This window comes from Oncorhynchus mykiss, chromosome 23, assembly GCF_057628025.1.
Source record: "Oncorhynchus mykiss isolate SJ-2025 chromosome 23, ASM5762802v1, whole genome shotgun sequence".
NCBI lineage: Eukaryota > Metazoa > Chordata > Actinopteri > Salmoniformes > Salmonidae > Oncorhynchus > Oncorhynchus mykiss.
The window spans coordinates 23,806,861-23,830,000 of NC_143044.1; the positions used below are offsets into that span (position 1 = coordinate 23,806,861).

Consider the following 23,140-nt stretch of genomic DNA (forward strand, 5'->3'; position numbering starts at 1 on the left):
ACCTTAACCCCACCCCCTCTAACCCTAACCCCACCCCCTCTAACCCTAACCTCACCCCCTCTAACCTTAACCCCATCCCCTCTAACCCTAACCCCACCCCCTCTAACCCTAACCTCACCCCCTCTAACCTTAACCTCACCCCCTCTAAACCTAACCTCACCCCCTCTAACCCTAACCCCACCCCCTCTAAACCTAACCTCACCCCCTCTAACCCTAACCTCACCCCCTCTAAACCTCACCCCCTCTAAACCTCACCCCCTCTAACCCTAACCCCACCCCCTGTAACCCTAACTTCACCCCCTCTAACCCTAACCCCACCCCCTCTAACCTTAACCCCACCCCCTCTAACCGTAACCCCACCCCCTCTAACCCTAACCCCACCCCCTCTAACCCTAACCTCACCCCCTCTAACCCTAACCCCACCCCCTCTAACCCTAACTTTACCCACTCTAACCCTAACCTCACCCCCTCTAACCTTAACCCCACCCCCTCTAACCCTAACCCCACCCCCTCTAACCCTAACCTCACCCCCTCTAACCTTAACCCCATCCCCTCTAACCCTAACCCACCCCCTCTAACCCTAACCTCACCCCCTCTAAACCTAACCTCACCCCCTCTAAACCTAACCTCACCCCCTCTAACCCTAACCCCACCCCCTCTAAACCTAACCTCACCCCCTCTAACCCTAACCCCACCCCTTCTAACCCTAACCTCACCCCCTCTAACCCTAACCTCACCCCCTCTAACCCTAACCTCACCCCCTCTATCCCTAACCTTCATTTTTTTTGATCTCCCGCCTGAATATCCACTTTCTTGAGTAAAACACCAACAAGCATGAGAGCCCATTTAACATCTCAACATTTCAACAATGAACTGGACAGGATAGTAAGTAGGCCTACTCACCTTGAAGATGTTGGCCATCTTTCGTTGCTGCGGCAGGGAGCAGTGATTCTCTATGGACAGCATCACAGGCAGGTCAGAGGTCACAAAGGCTGATCGGTTCACTGCTTCCACCACATCCTGCAGGAATGGGAGTAGGAACTGGATTACATGTGCGGCAGGTAGCCTAGCGGTTAGAGAGGCGAGCCAACAACTGGTGGGTTGCCAGTTTGAACCCCGGTTCTGACAGAAAAAATCTGTCGGGAAGTGAGCAGGCAACACAAAATGTTGCTGCTATCAAATCCTAGATGCTGTTGTGCCCTTGAGCAAGGCACTTATCCCCCCACAATAACAGCCTCCCGGGTGCCCAGTGTGGCACCCTGCACCTCTCCAAAACTGGTCTATGTATGTGTGTGTCTTTCGGAGGGGTTGGGTTATAAGTGAAAGTCCAATTTCGGTTGTAACTTGTGTGCAATTGAACAATAAAGTGATCTTATCTTTTTGAGTTCAACTCAACTCAAACCTGCTCAAACCAACTCAACTCTGTTCAATTCAACTCAACTGTATTCAACTCAGATCAACTCAACTCAACACACCTTGAAGGGTATGCGGGTAGTGAGGGTGTGTCCATGATAGATGATTGGTATGCCATCGTCTCCATCCCAACAGTCCAGTTCAACACTCCTGCATCCCTGCAGGAGCACCTGAGACAACAAGAAACCAAACAAACAATAATGTAGCAACCTTAGCATCACACCTAGAGACCTCTTTGGCTTGGATCAAGAAAGTTTGGATCTCTTGATGTAATTGGATAAGACGCAAGGACTCAGGTTCAAGCCCTGGTAGGGCTTCCCTCCAAATTTGCTACAGGAAAGGCTTTTCACTGACAGTTTATCAGCACAACAGCTGTATTGCTGTACACTCAATCGGTTTGAGTAAATAACATTACATGGAGTATTATCCCCATCATGGTAATACCGAGTGTTCTGATTCTCACCTGGCTGTACAGCTCCACAGATGACTCTCCCTTGAGTTGGTGGGCAGTCAGGTAGGTGTTGTGTGATGTAGCGATGTAGTAGTAAGACAGAGGGTACTGGAGCTCTAACACATTCAGCTGAGACTCCTCCAGTTTGGAAGCAGAGTTGTCCTTGTCCATCAGATACCTTATAGCAGGGGAAAGCAAACCTAGGTTATTTCTGAATTGTGGTTCTTTTTGGCTCAGTTTGTAAGAGCATGGTGCTAGTAATGTCAGGGTCATGGGTTCAATTCCGGCAGGGATCACAAACACATACTAAAAATACTGACCGTGCAAATCCCTCAAAGGACATCCAGCCAATCTGACGCAAACTGGCAGACGGTTCAAATTTCTGGAACACAACACGTCTCTTACATTAATTCAGTGGAAGATTGTCTGACAAAAGACAAAGTATAAAGTATACACACACACAAGCACAGACACCGACAATGACATACACACACACACACCTGGATAATTCTTAGGACTTCATCATGCGAGTGGTTCTCTCCCTGACAGTTGACCAGGAAGTCATTGAGGTGCATGATGGTCATGCCCAGAGCTCCCAGCGAGACACTCTCCACGCCAGTACTGTTGGTCACGATGCTGGCTGCAGCTATGGCGTCTGAAATATGCTTCTGATTGTCTGACATGTGTCGCTTGATCCGGATGGAAAGGCCAAGATCCAGGCTGTTACGTGTCAGAAGGTCTAGTATGGAGGAAAATTCAAATAAGTATTTATAGACTTGACTTCAAAGCAAATATGAGTAGCTAAGTATATCAGACGTCCTTTGTCTTGTAGTGTCCCGTGTATATATATATTTACACCTTTCTTCGCATATCTTTTATATATTTTCTTTTCAAACTTCAAAACACTCTCCTGCAACCCGCCTCACCAATTAAAAAAAAAAAAATATTATTTACCTCAAATTTGAAATCCACAATAGAAGCTAGCCAGAAGCTAGCCAGAAGCTAACCAGAAGCTAGCCAGAAGCTAGCCAGTTTATTGGCTAACGTTAGTATTCAGCTAACCACGGTTTGTGGTTATCAGCTATCATGTAGCTCGAAAAGCTATCGGCAGTTTTGTACAACACGACTCAGACCAGAATATACCGGACCTATTTTCTCTCCATATCCCCAGATTTCAACCACAAGCTCTGGACATTTACACCTGGATCTCGCAGCTAGCTAGCTGCTATCCGTGTGACTATTGGCTTACGTCGATCCCGGAGCAAACATCAATTATTCCGGAGCTAGCCAGCTGAAGAGTTCCATCAGCCACTCCTGGGCTACAATCACCTATCCGGACCCGTTTTACTGCCGATGCGGAGCCCCACCGGGCCTTCACGACTGGACTACCGACGTTATCTGCCCGAGGGAGTTATCCAACTGGCCCCTCCGACGCGACGTTACCTGAACGCCCATCTGTGGCCCGCTAATCGTTAGCCCTCTTATCGGCTGCTATCTGAATAGGTCTATTGGCTCACTATAACTATATCTATTTTGCCAATTGGATTGATCCCCTCTACCACATGGAACCCCACTAATCTACCGACGGAAATGCACGAGGTGGCTAAAAACAGACCTCCATCCTCTGCTAGCTTGCTACCGATGGCCTGGCCATCTGTCTGAATCGCCGTTACCCCAACCAACCTCACTACTCACTGGACCCTTATGATCACTCGACTAAGCATGCCTCTCCTTAATGTCAATATACCTTGTCCATTGCTGTTCTGGTTGGTGTTTATTGGCTTATTTCACTGTAGAGCCTCTAGCCCTGCTCACTATACCTTATCCAACCTTTCAGTTCCACCACCCACACATGCGATGACATCACCTGGTTTCAATGATGTTTCTAGAGACAATATCTCTCTCATCATCACTCAATACCTAAGTTTACCTCCACTGTATTCACATCCTACCATACCTTTGTCTGTACATTATACCTTGAAGATATTTTATCGCCCCCAGAAACCTCCTTTTACTCTCTGTTCCAGACGTTCTAGACGACCAATTCTCATAGCTTTTAGCCATACCCTTATCCTACTTCCCCTCTGTTCCTCTGGTGATGTAGAGGGGAATCCAGGCACTGCAGTGCCTAGCACCACTCCTATTCCCCAGGCGCTCTCTTTTGATGACTTCTATAACCATAATAGCCTTGGTTTCATGCATGTTAACATTAGAAGCCTCCTCCCTAAGTTTGTTTTATTCACTGCTTTAGCACACTCTGCCAACCCAGATGTTCTAGCCGTGTCTGAATCCTGGCTTAGGAAGACCACCAAAAATTCTGAAATCTTCATCCCTAACTACAACATTTTCAGACAAGATAGAACGGCCAAAGGGGGTGGTGTTGCAATCTACTGCAAAGATAGCCTGCAGAGTTCTGTCCTACTATCCAGGTCTGTACCCAAACAATTCGAACTTCTACTTTTAAAAATCCACCTCTGTAAAAACAAGTCTCTCACCGTTGCCGCCTGCTATAGACCAGCCTCTCCCCCCAGTTGTGCTCTGGACACCATATGTGAACTGATTGCCCCCCATCTATCTTTAGAGCTCGTGCTGCTAGGCGACCTAAACTGGAACATGCTTAACATCCCAGCCATCCTACAATCTAAGCTTGATGCCCTCAATCTCACACAAATTATCAATGAACCTACCAGGTACCACCCCAAAGCCGTAAACACGGGCACCCTCATAGATATCATCCTAACCAACTTGCCCTCTAAATACACCTCTGCTGTTTTCAACCAAGATCTCAGCGATCACTGCCTCATTGCCTACATCCGTAATGGCTCAGCGGTCAAACGACCTCCACTCATTACTGTCAAACGCTCCCTGAAACACTTCAGCGAGCAGGCCTTTCTAATCGACCTGGCCGGGGCATCCTGGAAGGATATTGATCTCATCCCGTCAGTAGAGCCTGGTTATTGTTTTTAAATGCCTTCCTCACCATCTTAAATAAGCATGCCCCATTCAATAAATTTACAACGAGGAACAGATATAGCCCTTGGTTCTCTCCAGACCTAACTGCCCTTAACCAACACAAAAACATCATAAAAAACAAAAACATCTGCATTAACATCGAGCAGTCTCCATGATATGCAACTTTTCAGGGAAGCTAGAAACCAATATACACAGGCAGGTAGAAAAGCCAAGGCTTGCTTTTTCAAACAAAAATTTGCTTCCTGCAACACAAACTCAAAAAAGTTCTGAGACACTGTAAAGTCCATGGAGAATAAGAACACCTCCTCCCAGCTGCCCACTGCACTGAGGATAGAAAACACTGTCACCACCGATAAATCCACTATAATTGAGAATTTCAATAACCATTTTTCTACGACTGGCCATGCTTTTCACGTGGCTACCCCTACCCCGGTCAACAGCACTGCACCCCCCACAGCAACTCGCCCAAGCCTTCCCCATTTCTCCTTCTCCCAAATCCAGTCAGCTGATGTTCTGAAAGAGTTGCAAAATCTGGACCCCTACAAATCAGCCGGGCTAGACAATCTGGACCCTTTCTTTCTAAAATGATTTGCCGAAATTGTTGCCACCCCTATTACTAGCCCTCTCTTTCGTGTCGTCTGAGATTCCCAAAGATTGGAAAGCAGCTGCGGTCATCCCCCTCTTCAAAGGGGGGGACACTCTTGACCCAAACTGCTACAGACCTATATCTATCCTACCCTGCCTTTCTAAGGTATTCGAATGCCAAGTCAACAAACAGATTACCGATCATTTAGAATCCCACCGTACCTTCTCCGCTATACAATCTGGTTTCAGAGCTGGTCATGGGTGCACCTCAGCCACGCTCAAGGTCCTAAACTATATCTTAACCGCCATTGATAAGAAACAATACTGTGCAGCCGTATTCATTGACCTGGCCAAGGCTTTCGACTCTGTCAATCACCACATCCTCATCGGTAGACTCGATAGCCTTGGTTTCTCAAATGATTGCCTCGCCTGGTTCACTAACTACTTCTCTGATAGAGTTCAGTGTGTCAAATCGGAGGGCCTGTTGTCCGTGCCTCTGGCAGTCTCTATGGGGGTGCCACAGGGTTCAATTCTTGGACCGACTCTCTTCTCTGTATACATCAATGATGTCGCTCTTGCTGCTGGTGAGTCTCTGATCCACCTCTACGTAGACGACACCATTCTGTATACTTCTGGCCCTTCTTTGGACACTGTGTTAACAACCCTCCAGGCGAGCTTCAATGCCATACAACTCTCCTTCCGTGGCCTCCAAATGCTCTTAAATATAAGTAAAACTAAATGCATGCTCTTCAACCGATTGCTGCCTGCACCTGCCCGCCTGTCCAACATCACTACTCTGGACGGTTCTGACTTAGAATATGTGGATAACTACAAATACCTAGGTGTCAAGTTAGACTATAAACTCTCCTTCCAGACTCACATCAAACATCTCCAATCCAAAGTTAAACCCCCCTTCACTCATGCTGCCAAACATACCCTTGTAAAACTGACCATCCTACCGATCCTCGACTTCAGCGAAGTCATTTACAAAATAGCCTCCAATACCCTACTCAATAAATTGGATGCAGTCTATCACAGTGCCATCCATTTTGTCACCAAAGCCCCATATACTACCCACCACTGCGACCTGTACGCTCTCGTTGGCTGGCCCTCGCTTCATGCTTGTCGCCAAACCCACTGACTCCAGGTCATCTACAAGACCCTGCTAGGTAAAGTCCCCCCTTATCTCAGCTCGCTGGTCACCATAGCGGCACCCACCTGTAGCAAAACCAATTCTTCCTTTGGCCGCCTCTCCTTCCAGTTCTCTGCTGCCAATGACTGGAACGAACTACAAACATCTCTGAAACTGGAAACACTTATCTCCCGAAACTAGCTTTAAGCACCAGCTGTCAGAGCAGCTCACTGCACCTGTACATAGCCCATCCATAATTTAGCCCAAACAACTATCTCTCCCCCTACGGTATTTAGTTATTTATTTTTGCTCCTTTTCACCTCATTATTTCTATCTCTACCTTGCACATTCTTCCACTGCAAATCTACCATTCCAGTGTTTTACTTGCTATATTGTATTTACTTCGCCATTTACTTCGTCATGGCCTTTTTTTTTGCCTTTACCTCCCTTATCTCACCTCATTTGCTCACATTGTATATAGACTTATTATTCTACAGTATTATTGACTGTATGTTTGTTTTACTCCATGTGTAACTCTGTGTTGTTGTATGTGTCGAACTGCTTTGCTTTATCAACTTGCCTACCTGGTTAAATAAAGGTTAAATAAAAAAATATGTTAGGGCACTTAAGGGCTTTTCACACACCGCATTTTCTGATCTTCCTGTGAGTTTGTAGTTTGAAGATTATTATTTCTAGCCTCCTGTTACTTCTAGCCCTTTTCCAGATCTGTTTTTCTTACCAATGCCAGTGGTCCGTAGCAAGCCAAGCATTACTATACAACACATACAGATCTGGGACCAGGCTACATTACTCCTATAGAATCTAAATGGAATTGACCCAACCTGGGCAGGTAACTCACCCAGGTCTGGCTGCAGTTCTGTGACTGTGTCGTCGATGCTGAGGTGAGTGTAGAGAGGAGCAGGCTCAGAGGCAGACTGGCCACAGGGCACAGCATGGGCATCAAACACATCTTTCAGGTCCTTACGACTCCGGATACTACTCACCAACATGGGAACAAAATATGTAGGCCCCAATTCACTCAATTGTAGGTCATGCTAGTGAGCAAATCAAACACACTACTGAAAGCCCTATCTGGAATGCCACAATCTGCCATTGATTAAATACTGGGAAAGGAATGTACATTTTATCAACAGTTAATTTATTACAATTTACAGCATAGATAGATTCCTGTTGAGTTAGAGCAGATTACCTGAAGGACTTAAAGAGCTCAATAAACTCAGTAAAGCTCATGGTGCCATCTGATACCATGAGGTTCTGGAAGCTCTTTGATTGGCTCTTACCCCGGCTAGGTAGTGTCTGATTGGGCCTATTACTGAAGTGAGAAGCCAATAAAAATACACATTAAAGGAGATGTTATGTGTACCGAATTCCAGCACAAACATCCTCACACACAAATTAATGAAACATTAAGCATATACACACTCACACACTTAAGCAATAAGGCATGAGGGGGCGTGATATATGGCCAATATATTGGCCATATACCACAAACCCCAGAGGTGCCTTATTGCTATTATAAACTGGTTACAAACGTAATTAGAGCAGTAAAAATAAATGCTTTGTCATACCCGGGGTATATTCCACGGCTGTCAGCCAATCAGCATTCAGGGCTCAAACCACTCAGTTTATAATGAAGAATATACCCCACTTTGTAGCATATTACCCCGGTTGAGCCTTCTGATTGGAGGCTGAGGATGAGGAGGAGATGGAGGAGGAAGATGTGCTAATGACCATGGATCTACTGCTGGAGGGGGAGAGAGGCCCTGGGAAACCATAGGAGCTGTTGTCATCTTGGTCTTGGTCCATGTTGTCTGTTGGGTCCGGTGCACTCCGTACTAAGATATCCCAACCACTCTTCACCTTATGTGACACCATCTCATCATCTGTGGCATCCCCACTGTCCCCCTATCACCATAAACACACACACACACACACACACACACACACACACACACACACACACACACACACACACACACACACACACACACACACACACACACACACACACACACACACACACACACACACACACACACACACAAACACACACACACAAACAATTTAGTTATTTTATTGAAACTGACTCAACATGCTCTTCCAACCCAGCACCAGGAATTTGTGCAGGAGTTCTCTAATCTCTACTGAAAATATGTTTTCTCACCCTAGTCACAGCCTTCTTTTTCTTTTTATTAGAGCTACCAGTCTTCTGATTGGAGGTCACAGTGAGATGGCTGCTCTTCTGAGCTCCAGACTTCTCCATGCTACCAGCACCCACACTCCATCTCCTGCCTCCAAACAGCTCGATGGCCTGGGCTAGTGTCGGACCCTCGTACCTGCCATCCTCCTAGAAGACAGAGAAATACTGTTGAAGTGCTCAAGTCCAGGACTCACTCGTGTCACGATTTTCATGACTGGTGACACCATTAGTGTCACCTGTAGTGACTCTGACTCAGACTGGAACACTATGGAATTGGGACTTAACTCTGACCTGAGGATTAGTAACTTGACTCCATCACTACATCACAGTCCCTCACCTGATAGAGGTTGATGTACTTCCTACGGAGCCACTGCAGCCTTTGATCAGGGAACCGCCTCATCCTCCTGTGAGCAGCTAACAGGGCCTGCAGCCCAGAATACACCATCCTAGCTGTGTTTCTGGGGGCCACAAAGTGTAATAACCTATTGTCTGTTGTATGGAGCCCATAGAGCAGAGTCACCCCACACTCCTCCAGGCTCAACCCACATGAGAGCTTGTTCTGCAGGCATACCGCCTGAATGTCAGCCCCTGGATGGCCCATGAAGACAGCTTTAGCCACGGAGAGATCCAGGAATCCATCCGCCAGGCCTTTCAGTATGGACTGCCCGCAGTACTGAGGCCTGCAGTGGGGGAGGGTCTGACCACCAGCCCCTGACCCGGTGGGGCTCCGAAGCTTGGATGACTCAGGGACAGAGCTAGAACCAGGGAGGCCCCCACCGCCACTGTGGAGCTTGGCCCAGGTGAGGACACAATTGTCAGGTTGGAGTCTGAGCAGGCAGCGGGCGGTGAGGTGGGAGTCCTGATCATAATGGATCACAGTAGCGCCCTGCTGGAGGAAGTGCTGCACGTGGGGGTGGAGGGTAAGGATGTACCAGGGGATGAGCTCCGTACCATGGGCAAAGGCCTTCTGAGTCCTCTCACCACTACCCTGGAGGTCTGGGTCTTTGCCCTGTGATAGGTCAGATGGGTCACCCGCAGAGTCGGAGAGATCGCCCACGGTGTACCTGACCAATTGCGGAGAAGAGGGTTTTCAGGAGAGGAAAATTACCCCCCAAAAACATTCAAATTAATGCAGATTATATACAATTAGACACCAACACAAATATTTCTAAAGATGCAAAATGCTAAACAAATGATAATGCATTGACAATTAAATTTAACACAATTAAATATTGAAATGAGGAGCCAACTTCACCTAGCTTGTATCAGATAGCAGATCAACTTATCGTATGGTGTTGTGGTACCAATGTTTCCACATTTTATTGACACTCTTTAGCACAATCTAAGCCAAAATCAAGCACAATCCACTAAAAAGTTAGGTGCTTCCATTGTGAACACTTACTGGTTGCGGTAGCCGTCCATGAAGGAGTTTTTACGTGAACCAGGGATGCTCCCATCACTAGCCCCTCCGGACTCCTCCCCATCCTCAGACTCCATACTGCGGTTGCAGCTACGGATGGTCTGTAGGATGTTATTGACAGTTCCTTCCTTCTCTTGTTGGTTGAGCCCATCTGGCCCCGCCCGTTGCAAGAAGTTGTCCTGTCCGTTGTAGTCAGAGAGAAACTATGGAAAGAAGACATGGTGATGTTTAGGATGGGAACAGTTACTAATGATGAGTCGTGTGGAGAATCACTTTTGGCCTAAAGGGATGGACGTTGATAAGAAAATGGTCTAGAACTCACTAAGAACTTAATTGGTCCACCCACACGCAAACAGTTGTGAAGAAGGCATGACAGCGCCTCTTCCCCCTCAGGAGGTTGAGAAGATTTGGCATGGGCCCTCAAATGCTCAAAAGGTTCTACAGCTGCACCATCGAGAGTATCTTGATTGGCTGCATCACTGCTTGGTATGGAAACTGCACAGCCCTTGATTACATGGTGCTACAACTAGTGGTGTGGACAGCCCAGTACATCTCTGGGGCCCAGCTCCCTGGACCTCTATGTCAGGTGGTGTGAAAGGAAATTGTTAAAGACTCCAGCCACCAAAGCCATAGACTGTTCTCTCTGCTTCCGCACGACAAGCAGTACCAGAGCAACAAGTCTGACACCAACAGTCTCCTGAACAGCTTCTATTCCCATTTTACTATACTTTGGCACGTGACAATACAATTTGAAACGTTAACCTTGTTATTTAAATGTCTTGTAAGGAATATCACAGAAGGAAGTATGGGAAACAGGTGAAAACAAGTGCAGTGATGTCAATGCTCTAACTTGATCCTAGATATGTTTTTACTGTCTTGACAACTCCTATGGCCATTGTCACACCCCCCAAACAGATCTGGGTCAAAAATGTATCATTCCTCACCTCCACAGAGTCCTGTGAGCTGAGGCGTGGTCTGAGGCTGATCAGGCTAGCTGCTCCATCCAGGGCCTCCCCTAGCTCTCTCAGAAAGACCCCACAGAAGGGCACTACCCTGCAGCCCGGGATGTGGAGGGCACGCGAGACCACCTTCCTGTACTCTGCAGATGTCTCGTGGTGCGCCATAGCATCCTTCAGAGCACGCATTGTCTCGATGTTCGACTGCTCCATGAACTGCCACATCTTCAGCACCTTGCGAGACCTGAAGGGTAGGATGGGGGAGATGCTGAGTGTGAATAGAGAGATGTAGTGTTCCCTTGAATAATTGGTTCTATCCTTGTTTCTACCTGAGTCCAGCCAGGAACTCCATGACGGTGTTATAGTTTCCCATGTTCCAACAGCACCTGGCCACATGGACCAGACATGAGAACACCTCTCTCTTCTCCTCCATAGAACCGGCTGTCATAATCATCCACGTCACCCAGGAGCTCACCTGGAAAATACAGTAAATGTAAGTGTAGGTAACTCGGTGTGAATCCTGGGTTACCTTTGTGTAACAGGACTGTGTTAGCCTATTGAGCTGAAGCCAAGGCATTAGCTCTGGAAGCCAACACAAGTCTTCAGGGGCCTCATTTAAAACCTTAATAAATTTCACACTCAATGACTGTATGCGCCATTTCTGAAAGGTCTGTGCACATACTATACATACAGTTGAAGTCGGAAGTTTACATACACTTAGATTGGAGTCATTAAAACTTGTTTTTCAACCACTCCACTAATTTCTTGTTATCAAACTATAGTTTTAGCAGGTCATGTTGTGGGGGTGCTTTACTGCAGGAAGGACTGGTGCATTTCACAAAATAGATGGCATCACGAGGGAGGAAAATTATGTGGATATATTGAAGCTACATTGTTACGGTGCGTGAATGAGGACCCAAAAGCGAATTAACTTAAACAGAGCTTCTTTAATTACCAAACATAGGTAGGCTCAGACGGACCGGCAGATTCCGACAGGACAAGACAAGGTTACAGCAAACATGACGACAGTCTGGTTCAGGCATGAAACACAACAAACAAGAATCCGACAAGGACAGGAACAAAAACAGAGAGAGATATAGGGGACTAATCAGAGGGAAAAGGGGAACAGGTGGGAGAAGGGGTGACGAGGTAGTCAAGAGGAGACAAGGAACAGCTGGGGGAAAGCGGGGGAGAAAAGGTAACCTAACAACGACCAGCAGAGGGAGACAGGGTGAAGGGAAAGGACAGAGACAAGACACAACATGACAGTACATGACATACATCTCCTGAAATCAGTCAGGACGTTACAGCTTGGTCGCAAATGGGTCTTCGAAATGGACAATGACCCCAAGAATATTTCCAAGTTGTGGCAAACTGGCTTAAGGACAACAAAGTCAAGGTATTGGAGTGGCCAACACAACGCCCTGACCTCAATCCAATAGAAAATGTGTGGGCAGAACTGAAAAAGCATGTGCGAGCACGGAGGCCTACAAACCTGACTCAGTTACACCAGCTCTGTCAGCAGGAATGGGCCAACATTCACCCAACTTATTGTGGGAAGCTTGTGGAAGGCTACCCAAAATGTTTGACCCAAGTTTAACAATTTAAAGGCAATGCTACCAAATACTAATTGAGTGTATGTAAACTTCTGTCCCACTGGGAATGTGATGAAAGAAATAAAAGCTGAAAGAAATCATTCTCTACTATTATTCTGACATTCTTAAAATAAGGTGATGATCCTAACTGACCTAAAACAGAATTGTTACTAGGATTAAATGTCAGGAATTGTGAAAAACTGAGTTTAAACGTATTTGGCTAAGGCGTATGTAAACCTCTGACTTCAACTGTACATAAGCCTACTTCAATGTAAAATAGCAGCTACTAATTTTAACTGTATACCGGTATTATAAACAGCACTGCCTATGATATTGCAAATACATATAGACTATCTTTTTACTAGGCTATTTGGTCCACGTAGTGTCGACCATTGTCACGGATGGGCTATTGCAGCAAAGGACCACACCATGTTTCACTCCTGTCAGCTAAAAACAAGAAAGCGGCTCCAGTGGGCAAGCAATCACCAACACTGGACAATTAAGGAGTGGAAAAACATTGCCCGGTCCGACAAATCCCTGTTCCTGTTGAGTCATGCTGATGGCAGAGTCAGGATTTGACGTAAGCAGCATGAGTCCATGGACCCATCCTGCCTGCTGTAAACGGTACAGGCTGGTAGTGATGTACCGCCATCCAATATGCAGAAACTGTGTGATGCCATCGCGTCAGCATTGACAAACATCCCTGTGGAATATTTCCGACTTGTGGAATCCATGCCCTGAAGAATTCAGGCTGTTCTGGAGGCAAAGTGTGTTCTGCAATGATTATGATAATAAAATAAGTAGGAAAATATTCTTATGTCTAATTATAAGTTTTATTTTATACTGCTTTTTTCTCCCCAATTTTTATCTTGTTTCATCGCTGCAACTCCCCAATGGGCTCGGGAGTCATGTCATGCATTCCCAGAAACACGACCCGACAAACCACGCTTCTTAATTAACACTCGCCCGCTTAACCCAGAAGCCAGCTGTACCAATATGTCGGAGGAAATACCATTCAACTGAAATCCGAGGTCAGCCTGCAGGCACCCGGCCCACCACAAGGAGTCGCTAGAGCACGTTGAGCTAAGTAAAGCCCCACCGGCCAAACCCTCCCCTAACCTGGACAACACTGGGCCAAGTACCTTAAACCACTGCACCCTAATTATACGATTTTTTGTCTAATAATTTTAGATTCTGAAAATAAAACAGATTTTCGCACTTCTCAATAATGGTTGCATTGTTAATATGTTTTCCTGTTTTTAGTTTTTTATGAATAAGCTTTTAATCCTATTCTCCATTTGCACAAATATTACTTACCAGCTTGCAATACAATATTTCAACAACTAACAGATGTGAGCACATCTGTATGCATGGTCTGCGAGGAGGTGAGCACATTCTCACTTCAAGTAAAATTTGTACAAATGCCCACTTTTGCGTGAAAACTTGCGCATGCACATTTTAGGGGACATTTTGTACATGTGCACGGTTTGCTGAGACACATAACAGGTTAGTTCCCAGCTAGCACATTTGCTTCCTTTGAAGTTGTGGGAACGTACATTTTTGGTTTCCCATTGGTTCTGGGAACGAAGCCATAAGTTTCCTGACCTGTAAAATTGAGCCATTTTTTTTTTACATTCTTAAAATGTAAGTAAAAATTTAGTCTGTTCTGGGAACGTCAGTGTTTAAGGTGAAGGGAGATTCTGAGAACGTTTTACTATGGTTCCCTGAAAGTCTTCCTGTGAGGTTTTATTAATATTCTGAGAATGGTTTATGATTGTTTTTTTTATCATGTTCTGCTATATATTACACTCCTAGCTTAGGTTAATAGTTTTGAACTCCAAGCACAGATATGACATTTTTTACATTTTATTGAACCTTTATTTAAATAGGCAAGTCAGTTAAGAGCAAATTATTATTTACAATGATGGCCTACCAAAAGACAAAAGGCCTCCTGCCGGGACGGAGGCTGGGATTAAAAATAAAATAAAAATATAGGACAAAACACACATCATGGCAAGAGAGACAACACAACATTACATAAAGAGAGACCTAAGACGATAACATAGCATGGCAGCAATACATGACAACACAGCATGGTAGCAACACAACATGACAACAACATGGTAGCAACACAACATGGCAGCATCACAACATGGTAGCAGCACAAAACAGACAACAGCACAAAGGGCAAGAAGGCAGAGACAACAATACATCATAGGACACATGGATATTAATTTGCTTAGGCCAACAAACCTGAACACACTTCGCAAGATAGAGGATAGAGAGAGTGTTTATGGTGAGAACGGAATGTATATGTTTGTAAATAATATTCTTAGAAAGTTCTTTGAATATTTATTGTGTTTTTCATTGAATTTATTGAATAAGTTGTCCTCGATAGGCCTGAGCTCTGACGCCTGTGTCACGGATCCCTCTGGAACTTTCATTGTGCACACCTGGTCCCTATTCCCACTGATTGTATTTGTATATATGTGCCCTTTTTTCCCCACGGTGGTGTCAATTATTGTTACAATGTCCGTTGGTGTGTGAGTACCTGTGCTGTGTGTCTTGGGCTTTCGTGTCATTGTGGATTGTGCAGTTGATTACGGGTCTCGTCCTGTGTGTTAATCATTGTGCGCGTGTCTTATTTACTCAAGGTACTCCTCGCTATTTTGTTTGGGTTTCAACCCCTGTGTTTTTGTTTGGTCTTTGTTCCCGTGCCTTTACACGGCACGCCGTAATTTGGGGCTTAATTTTAAAAACTATTACGCATTACTGCGCCTGTCTCCTGATCCTTCATACCAACGTGACAGCCTGTTCATAGTTTCACGATTATCTTAGTGACAGAAATCCGGCCATCGTGGTTGATAGGGTTAAGTCTGGATTTCTTAAATTACCACCGTGGTCATACCACATGGGTCGATTTTGGGACCTGTTCTCTTCACTACTTATATAAAATCCAATGGTCAATCTGTAAAAAAGTGAACTCCATCTATTTATATTATTATGTATGTTATTGCCCCGACTGTTGATCTGGCTGTGTCAAAACTACAGTCAGATTTGATGTCTATGCAGGAATCCCTTGATAATTTAAAACGGCAAAATGAAATACATGTTATTTTTAAACTCTCGTAAGAATGTTTCAGATGAACTACATGTTCACTCATTAGATGGTTCTCCAATCAAACATGTTCCCGTATATACAGTGCCTTGCGAAAGTATTCGGCCCCCTTGAACTTTGCGACCTTTTGCCACATTTCAGGCTTCAAACATAAAGATATAAAGCTGTATTTTTTGTGAAGAATCAACAACAAGTGGGACACAATCATGAAGTGGAACGACATTTATTGGATATTTCAAACTTTTTTAACAAATCAAAAACTGAAAAATTGGGCGTGCAAAATTATAGGTATGTGGATTGATGTGGATTTAACATTTTTCAAAACATATAAATGAGCTGGTTAATAAGCTTAGATGTAAGGTTTGTTGGCCTAAGAAAATTCATATCCATGTGTCCTATGATGTATTGTTGTGTGTGATGTATTGTTTTCTCTGCCTTCCTGACCTTTGTGCTGTTGCCTTAGATGTAAAGTAGGTTTTTTCTACAGAAACAAATCATGCCTTCTCTAAGCAGTAGGAAGCAGATTATTCAGTCAACTTTTTTATCTGTTCTTGATTATAGTTATATCATTTATCAATGTGGAGCTGCTACTACTCTTAAACCTTTGTATGCAATCTACTATAGTGCCCTTCATTTTGTTACAGGTGACAGTTTTGATACTCATCACTGCCTCCTGTATCAGAAGGTCGGCTGGACTTCGCTAAAGACCATAGATTTCTACATTACTCACTTTTTGTTGCCCTTCTTCATAAACTTCCGTCTTATCTAACTTTGCTGATGGAGTATAGACACCTGAGTCACCTAACCCATTCACAGGACTGGTTAACTCTTGAGGCTCCTACAGTAGGGTCTCCACCAAGCTAGGTAAATCTGCTTTAAGTTTTAATGCACCGTATTGCTGAGTTATGTCTCTCTTACCTCATTGAATCTTGTGACCAGGTCCTCTACAGCATTGTGGGGCCGTCTGCAGCCAGCCATAAGATGGGGTTGTCCAGGTTGGTGTGCCTGCCCCTGGGGCTGTGGCTGATCAGGGCCCCCCAGGTCGAGGGTGAGGAAACAGAGGTAGTCCAGGGGTAAGATCCGGCTGTATAGATGCAGCTCCTGCTCCATGAGGACGTAGGCCATCTCCTCCGGGAAACTGACCAGGGGACAGAGGTCAGACAGCTCCTTGTTGACCTCTGCCAGCGGAGCTGCCGGCACCACGCTGGACCCCGCCATGGGGGAGTGCAGCTGGCGCTCTGAGGGGGAGGGAGGAAATAGGAAATAGGGAGGGTGAAGGAGGAAGGAGGAGGGAGGGGAGGGAGGGTGAGTCAAGAGAGAGTTAAGACAGGAGGAACATACTGTAGATTGTTTCTGAATTCCAATGTGTCCCCTAGCCCCTACTCATAGACACTTCCTGTAGAACTGAATGGATCATCCTTCTCTCTGATAATTCAGGTAGTATTTGAACCACATTTGATTAATATACATGTCATTTAATTTATTATGTAAGCTGACTTGATTCAATGTTTAATCAACTTGAATTTCATAAGATTCATATTGGTTATGGGACCTTTCAGGACAGCCCAGCCCAATGGACTTGTTGTGATACAGGGAGGAGAGTCGTTTTCTCCCCTGTTGCCGATGGACAGAACCACTTCCAGGAGGGTCCCTGAAATGTAGGCAGAAACGTCAGTCCTCTGTAGGGTTGCTCGGTAGCTAGACGCCCCTCCTCCTCCTGGCCATGGCAATGTGGCCCTCCTACGACACAGATCCCTCCTCTCGGCAGACGACAGCAGCTTCCTGGAAGAAAGGAGTAACTCTCCGGATCTGGCCACCCTTACTTCAGCACTCAGAGCATGGCATGCCTGGGAAGACAGAGGAAGATAGTCGTGTTCAGCAAGGCAAAACGTTTTGCTACGGAAAACAATTATCTTTGTTGTCATTGGACAAGTTCAGATAGTAGTCCCTAAATGTTAAAAACCTTTCTCCCTACTGAACACACTGAAAAAATGTGGAATGGGTCCTCAGATCCTCAAAAAGTTCTACAGCTGCACCATCGAGAGCATCCTGACTGGCTGTGTCATCGTCTGGTATGGCAACTGCTCAGCAACCAACCCCAAGGCGCTGCAGAAGGTAGTGTGTATTGCCCAGTTCATCACTGGGGCCAATCTTCCTGCCATCCTGGACCTCTAAACCAGGCGGTGTCAGATGAAGGCCCTAATAATGGTCAAAGTCGCCAGCCACCCTAGTCATAGACTGTTCTCTCTGCTACTGCACTGCAAGCGATACCTGAGTGCCAAATCTAGGTCCAAAAGGCTACTTAACAGCTTCTAACCCCAAACCACAAAACTGCTGAACACTTAATAAAATGGCTACCCGGACTATTTGCATTGGACCCCCCTTTTTTTACTCTGCTGCTACTTGCTGTTTATTATCTATGCATAGTCACTTTACCCCTACCTACATGTACATATGAAATTATTTGTATTCCATTTTAGCCTGACAAAATCTATATGAAGTGTCTGTCTGCTTCTGAAATGCAACTTGGCAGTTAGTATAATATCAATACATTTTTGTTTTTCTAATGCATTTGTTTGAGCATTAAAATAGTGTGAAAATGAGGGTTGTGATATTAACAACGATTCTCAGTTAACAAAGTAGTGCCATTATGAGGAAGAGGCTCTTCTGTTGCTAGATGACACATCTAAAGACAGTGCACCAAAAGCCCCATAACAATTGTGTCACAAACACCTTTAAACCCCCACCCCCCTCTCTGCCTTGTCCCCGGCTCTTGGACCTACTAAGCTCTTTAGCTACATGGGAAAACCTGATTGATGTGAACCAACCTAATCAAGCAACAGGTATTTTGGTCAGACCACATGGAGAGACCGTAGTAGAAATGTATTGCTTTCGTTTCTGATCTGTGTATCTGACATGTAAGTATTTCAATTCTCACATTGTTGCATGTTAGCTGTAGGCAGATTGTGGAAATAGTACCCAATTGTCACACTTCAGTAAAAGTAAAGATACCTTAATAGAAATGGGCTCAAGTAAACGTGAATGCTATTTTAGTGAAAGTCTAAAAACAAATATGTGCTTAAGTATCAAAAGTAAAAGTATAAATCATTTCAAATTTCTTACATTAAGCATCGTTACATTAAGCCAACCAGACGGCACAATTTTTATATTTATTATTTATTTACGGATAGCTAGGGGCACACTCCAACACTCAGACATAATTTACTAAAGAAGCATTTGTATTTAGTGAGTCTGCCAGATCAGAGGCAGTATGGATAACCAGGGATGTTCTCTTGATAAGTGTTCGAATTGGACCATTTTCCAGTCCTGCTAAGCATTCAAAACGTAACCAGTACTTTTAGGTGTCAGGGAAAATGTATGGAGTAAAAAGTACATTATTTTCTTTAGGAATGTAGTGAAAAAACATTGTCAAAAATATGAATAGTAGGGCCTCCCGGGTGGGGCAGTGGTTAAGGGCGCTGTACTGCAGCGCCAGCTGCGCCACCAGAGACTCTGGGTTTGCGCCCAGGCTGCGACCGGGAGGTCCATGGGGCGACGTACAATTGGCCTAGCATCGTCAGGGTTAGGGAGGGTTTGGCCGGTAGGGAAATCCTTGTCTCATCGCGCACCAGTGATTCCTGTGGTGGGCCGGGTGCAGTGCGTGCTAACCAAGGTTGCCAGGTGCACGGTGTTTCCTCCAACACATTGGTGCGGTTGGCTTCCGGGTTGGATGGCGCTGTGCTAAGAAGCAGTGCGGCTTGGTTGGGTTGTGTATTGGAGGACGCATGACTTTCAACTTTCAAGCCCGTACAGGAGTTGTAGCGATGAGACAAGATAGTAGCTAATAAACAATTGGATACCACGAAATTGGGGAGAAAAAGGGGTAAAATTCACAAAAAAAATAAATATATATATATATATATATATATATATATATATATATATATATATATATATATATATATATAGTACAGTACAGATTAAGTAGTACTTTAAAGTATTTACTTAAGTACTTTACACCACTGGCTGTAGGTAAACCCTCTGATCCTGTAAAAATAATACAAACATTAAAGAAGCTTTATGAGACATCCTTTTGAGTGCGGACCCACACCATTTTGCTTATCTAAACCCTCTGAACCTGGGGAGATGGTTGTTAGCCTGTATGTGGAAAGATGAGAGGGAAGGTCAGCACCCTTGGAGGGCGCCCACCACCATAGTCCCTCCCAAACTGTGTATTTTACCCAGTGTTGGGAGAGAGGAGACAGGGAGCAACCCCCTACCACCACCATCCCCACCAATCCTGAGGACCTCTAGCCCTAAACCTCCACCAACCCCCCGTAGGACCCAGGACATCCAGCCCCCCCCCCCCCCCCCCCCCCCCCTCTCCAGTCCCCTTTGGCTGTTAGTCAGTATGGGGAGAGAGGAGAGAGAGAAGTCAGGGAAGCAGATCCAGCTGGCAGAGCCTAGCAGACATTGTGCTTTAGCTAAACCAAATATTTACTCCCTGGAGTCGAATATTCAGAAATTATATTCACATCATCCTCACAGCACTTTATCCTCCTTCGGTTCCTTTAAAGGGTATGGAACTCATAGTCATAAATTATGTTATTCTCTCCAACACATGAATGAACGCACTAATGAACAGACGTATGCATGCACCAGACACACACACACACACACGTTAATTCTTATAGAATGTCTTCCATTCTCCATACTTCTATATCTATGTGCAGATATCATACACAACAGGTTGTCTTCTTACTTACAGATATAAAAGCCTTGAGAAATGGCTACATTGGTAAAAGTCAATAGCATCATTATTGACAGATTTGAATTGTGCTGTTGTTGATTTCTGTAACCCAACGGTTGCCCCAGTCATATTTTATGATGACAGTGTTTCTCCAAGGATTTCTTTCAGCAGTGGTGACAAGGGTGGGGTGCATTGCTACTAGCAAAAAAAAAGAAAGGTTATTTCAGAATATTTCTGCAAATGTATTGGCTAAGTTATTGATCCCACTTTGTAGTATACCCCTCAGGTATGACATGCTAGCTCTTCCAATAGACTTCCAGTCTTTGAGCAAAGGACTATTAATTTAAAAGCGCGTATCGACAGCAATATATATATTTTTAAAATTACATATTTTTTGCAGCGGTGGCAACAATTTAGCAGCGATGGGCAATGAATATAGGGGAAACACTGTATGATGTTGTCCTATTTCCAGTCTACCTTTGACAAAGTTAGAACATTTTTGCTAGCCTCGTCTCAGACTCCCAGTTGTGTCTGTGCTGTCTTGCCAATGACCAACGACCATAGGAGTTGGCAAGACAGCACAAACAGATCTGAGACCAGGCTGTGCATCATTTAGTTTAGCATACCGACTGTATCATCTGAATGCTCAAGTGACTTGCTCTTTCCTCCAGCACTCTCTATGGCATGCATCTCAGGTCTGGAGAGCGTCAGGGCTGACTAAATATTTTGTTTTCCAGGACGTGTACGTCCCCTTGCCCGGACTGGCCTGGCCCGGCCTCCATCCTTATCAAGGATCAATCAACCATGTTTAGACAGTCTGATACCTGCACAGCTCCACAGGCTCCACGGCCACATGCTTTATCAAACTCTGGGTCATGTTCATTAGGCACCAAACGTAAGAAAACGGATTTAAACAGGGAGGGACTATACCTGAGGGGTATACTACAAAGTGGGATCAATAACTTAGCCAATACATTTGCATAAATATTCTGAAATAACCTTTCTTTTTTTTAATAGAAAGATAAGCTTGAAATGGCCATGGTCTAATAGACTCGAGAACCAAAAACAAATATCTAAGTTTAGCTTTGAACCAAAAAATCTATTGTTATTTCTGGTTGTTTATTTGGATTTGTCCAATAAGAACAGCTTATTTTTGTTTTCCGTAAGATATTTTTTTCCGAAAAACAAGACCCAGAATAAGACCCAGCATGAGCTGGGCTGGACCAGAGGCCTCCCAGACGTTGGGAGAATAATGAATAAGACCCAGCATGAGCTGGGCTGGACCAGAGGCCTCCCAGACGTTGGGAGAATAATGAATAAGACCCAGCATGAGCTGGGCTGGACCAGAGGCCTCCCAGACGTTGGGAGAATAATGAATAAGACCCAGCATGAGCTGGGCTGGACCAGAGGCCTCCTCAGACGTTGGGAGAATAATGAATAAGACCCAGCATGAGCTGGGCTGGACCAGAGGCCTCCCAGACGTTGGGAGAATAATGAATAAGACCCAGCATGAGCTGGGCTGGACCAGAGGCCTCCCCAGACGTTGGGAGAATAATGAACAAGACCCAGCATGAGCTGGGCTGGACCAGAGGCCTCCCAGACGTTGGGAGAATAATGAATAAGACCCAGCATGAGCTGGGCTGGACCAGAGGCCTCCCCAGACGTTGGGAGAATAGCCATCAATAGACCTCATTTGTCAAATAGTTGTGTGGTCAAATCTCTTCATTCTCACTCAAAGCTCAGGATTTTGGCCGATTTCAACGTGATCATAGGGTGCATCACAATTGTCTATAGTGGTGTCCTCTCCTCATCCGCTCTCCCTTCATTGTGTCCTGATCATGAGGAAGGCGAGAGCTGTATGTTAGAAGAAGCCTTTAATATTTGCATCTGCCAGTCCATTTCTTTCATATCAGAGCAGGTGAAGAAAGCCTTGGTTATTGAGATATACAGTGTTATTATATTTGGTTTTGTCAATTTTGTAAAGTTTCAATATTTAAAAGAAGAAAGTGAGTTGTAGTCCTACTTTCCATTCAGCTTGTTGCTAGTACTTGTACAATGATTTGTAGGTCTAAACCAATAACATTCTCTCTCAAATAGTAATAACTGTTTATTACCACCTGTCTTTAAACTACTGATAAACTCTTTACAACCCCTTTAGAAATGTTACATTAATGTTAAGTGTTAGTCAAATACCTTTCATATATTAAAAGTTAAACTCATGTAGTCAGTTTATACATTTCTGTCTGTTTAAATGAAACAGAACACATACTGTATGTTTAGTCTAGAGGGATGAGAGGGAACACCCTACTACATTTGATAAATGCTTCACGGAGACCACCATCATCCCAGTCCCCAAGAAAGACAAGGTAACATGCCCAAATGACTATTGCCCCGTCACACTCACCCCGGTCATAATGAAGTGCTTCGAGATGCTGGTCATGGCCCACATCAAGGCCAGCATGCCAGGCACCCACTCAAATTTGGACCCACTCAAATTTGCCTAACACTCCATGGATGATGCCATTT

General features: G+C 44.9%; 1 protein-coding gene across 3 annotated transcripts in view; it reads right to left on the reverse strand.

Annotated features, from left to right (window-relative positions):
* LOC110502617 (1-phosphatidylinositol 4,5-bisphosphate phosphodiesterase epsilon-1) overlaps positions 1–23,140 on the reverse strand; it is a 43,825-nt gene that overhangs the window by 11,664 nt on the left and 9,021 nt on the right. For all 3 annotated transcript variants that reach the window (XM_036960250.2, XM_090217125.1, XM_090217126.1), the window contains 15 exons: positions 17,417–17,711; positions 16,783–17,102; positions 11,481–11,626; positions 11,140–11,395; positions 10,178–10,398; positions 9,113–9,839; positions 8,740–8,922; positions 8,239–8,480; positions 7,765–7,887; positions 7,414–7,550; positions 2,365–2,603; positions 2,185–2,246; positions 1,877–2,042; positions 1,476–1,583; positions 904–1,020 (listed from right to left, as the gene is read on the reverse strand). In XM_036960250.2, the coding sequence (XP_036816145.2) occupies positions 904–1,020; positions 1,476–1,583; positions 1,877–2,042; positions 2,185–2,246; positions 2,365–2,603; positions 7,414–7,550; positions 7,765–7,887; positions 8,239–8,480; positions 8,740–8,922; positions 9,113–9,839; positions 10,178–10,398; positions 11,140–11,395; positions 11,481–11,626; positions 16,783–17,102; positions 17,417–17,711 (3,342 nt within the window). The remainder of the gene's footprint in view (positions 1–903; positions 1,021–1,475; positions 1,584–1,876; positions 2,043–2,184; positions 2,247–2,364; positions 2,604–7,413; positions 7,551–7,764; positions 7,888–8,238; positions 8,481–8,739; positions 8,923–9,112; positions 9,840–10,177; positions 10,399–11,139; positions 11,396–11,480; positions 11,627–16,782; positions 17,103–17,416; positions 17,712–23,140) is intronic.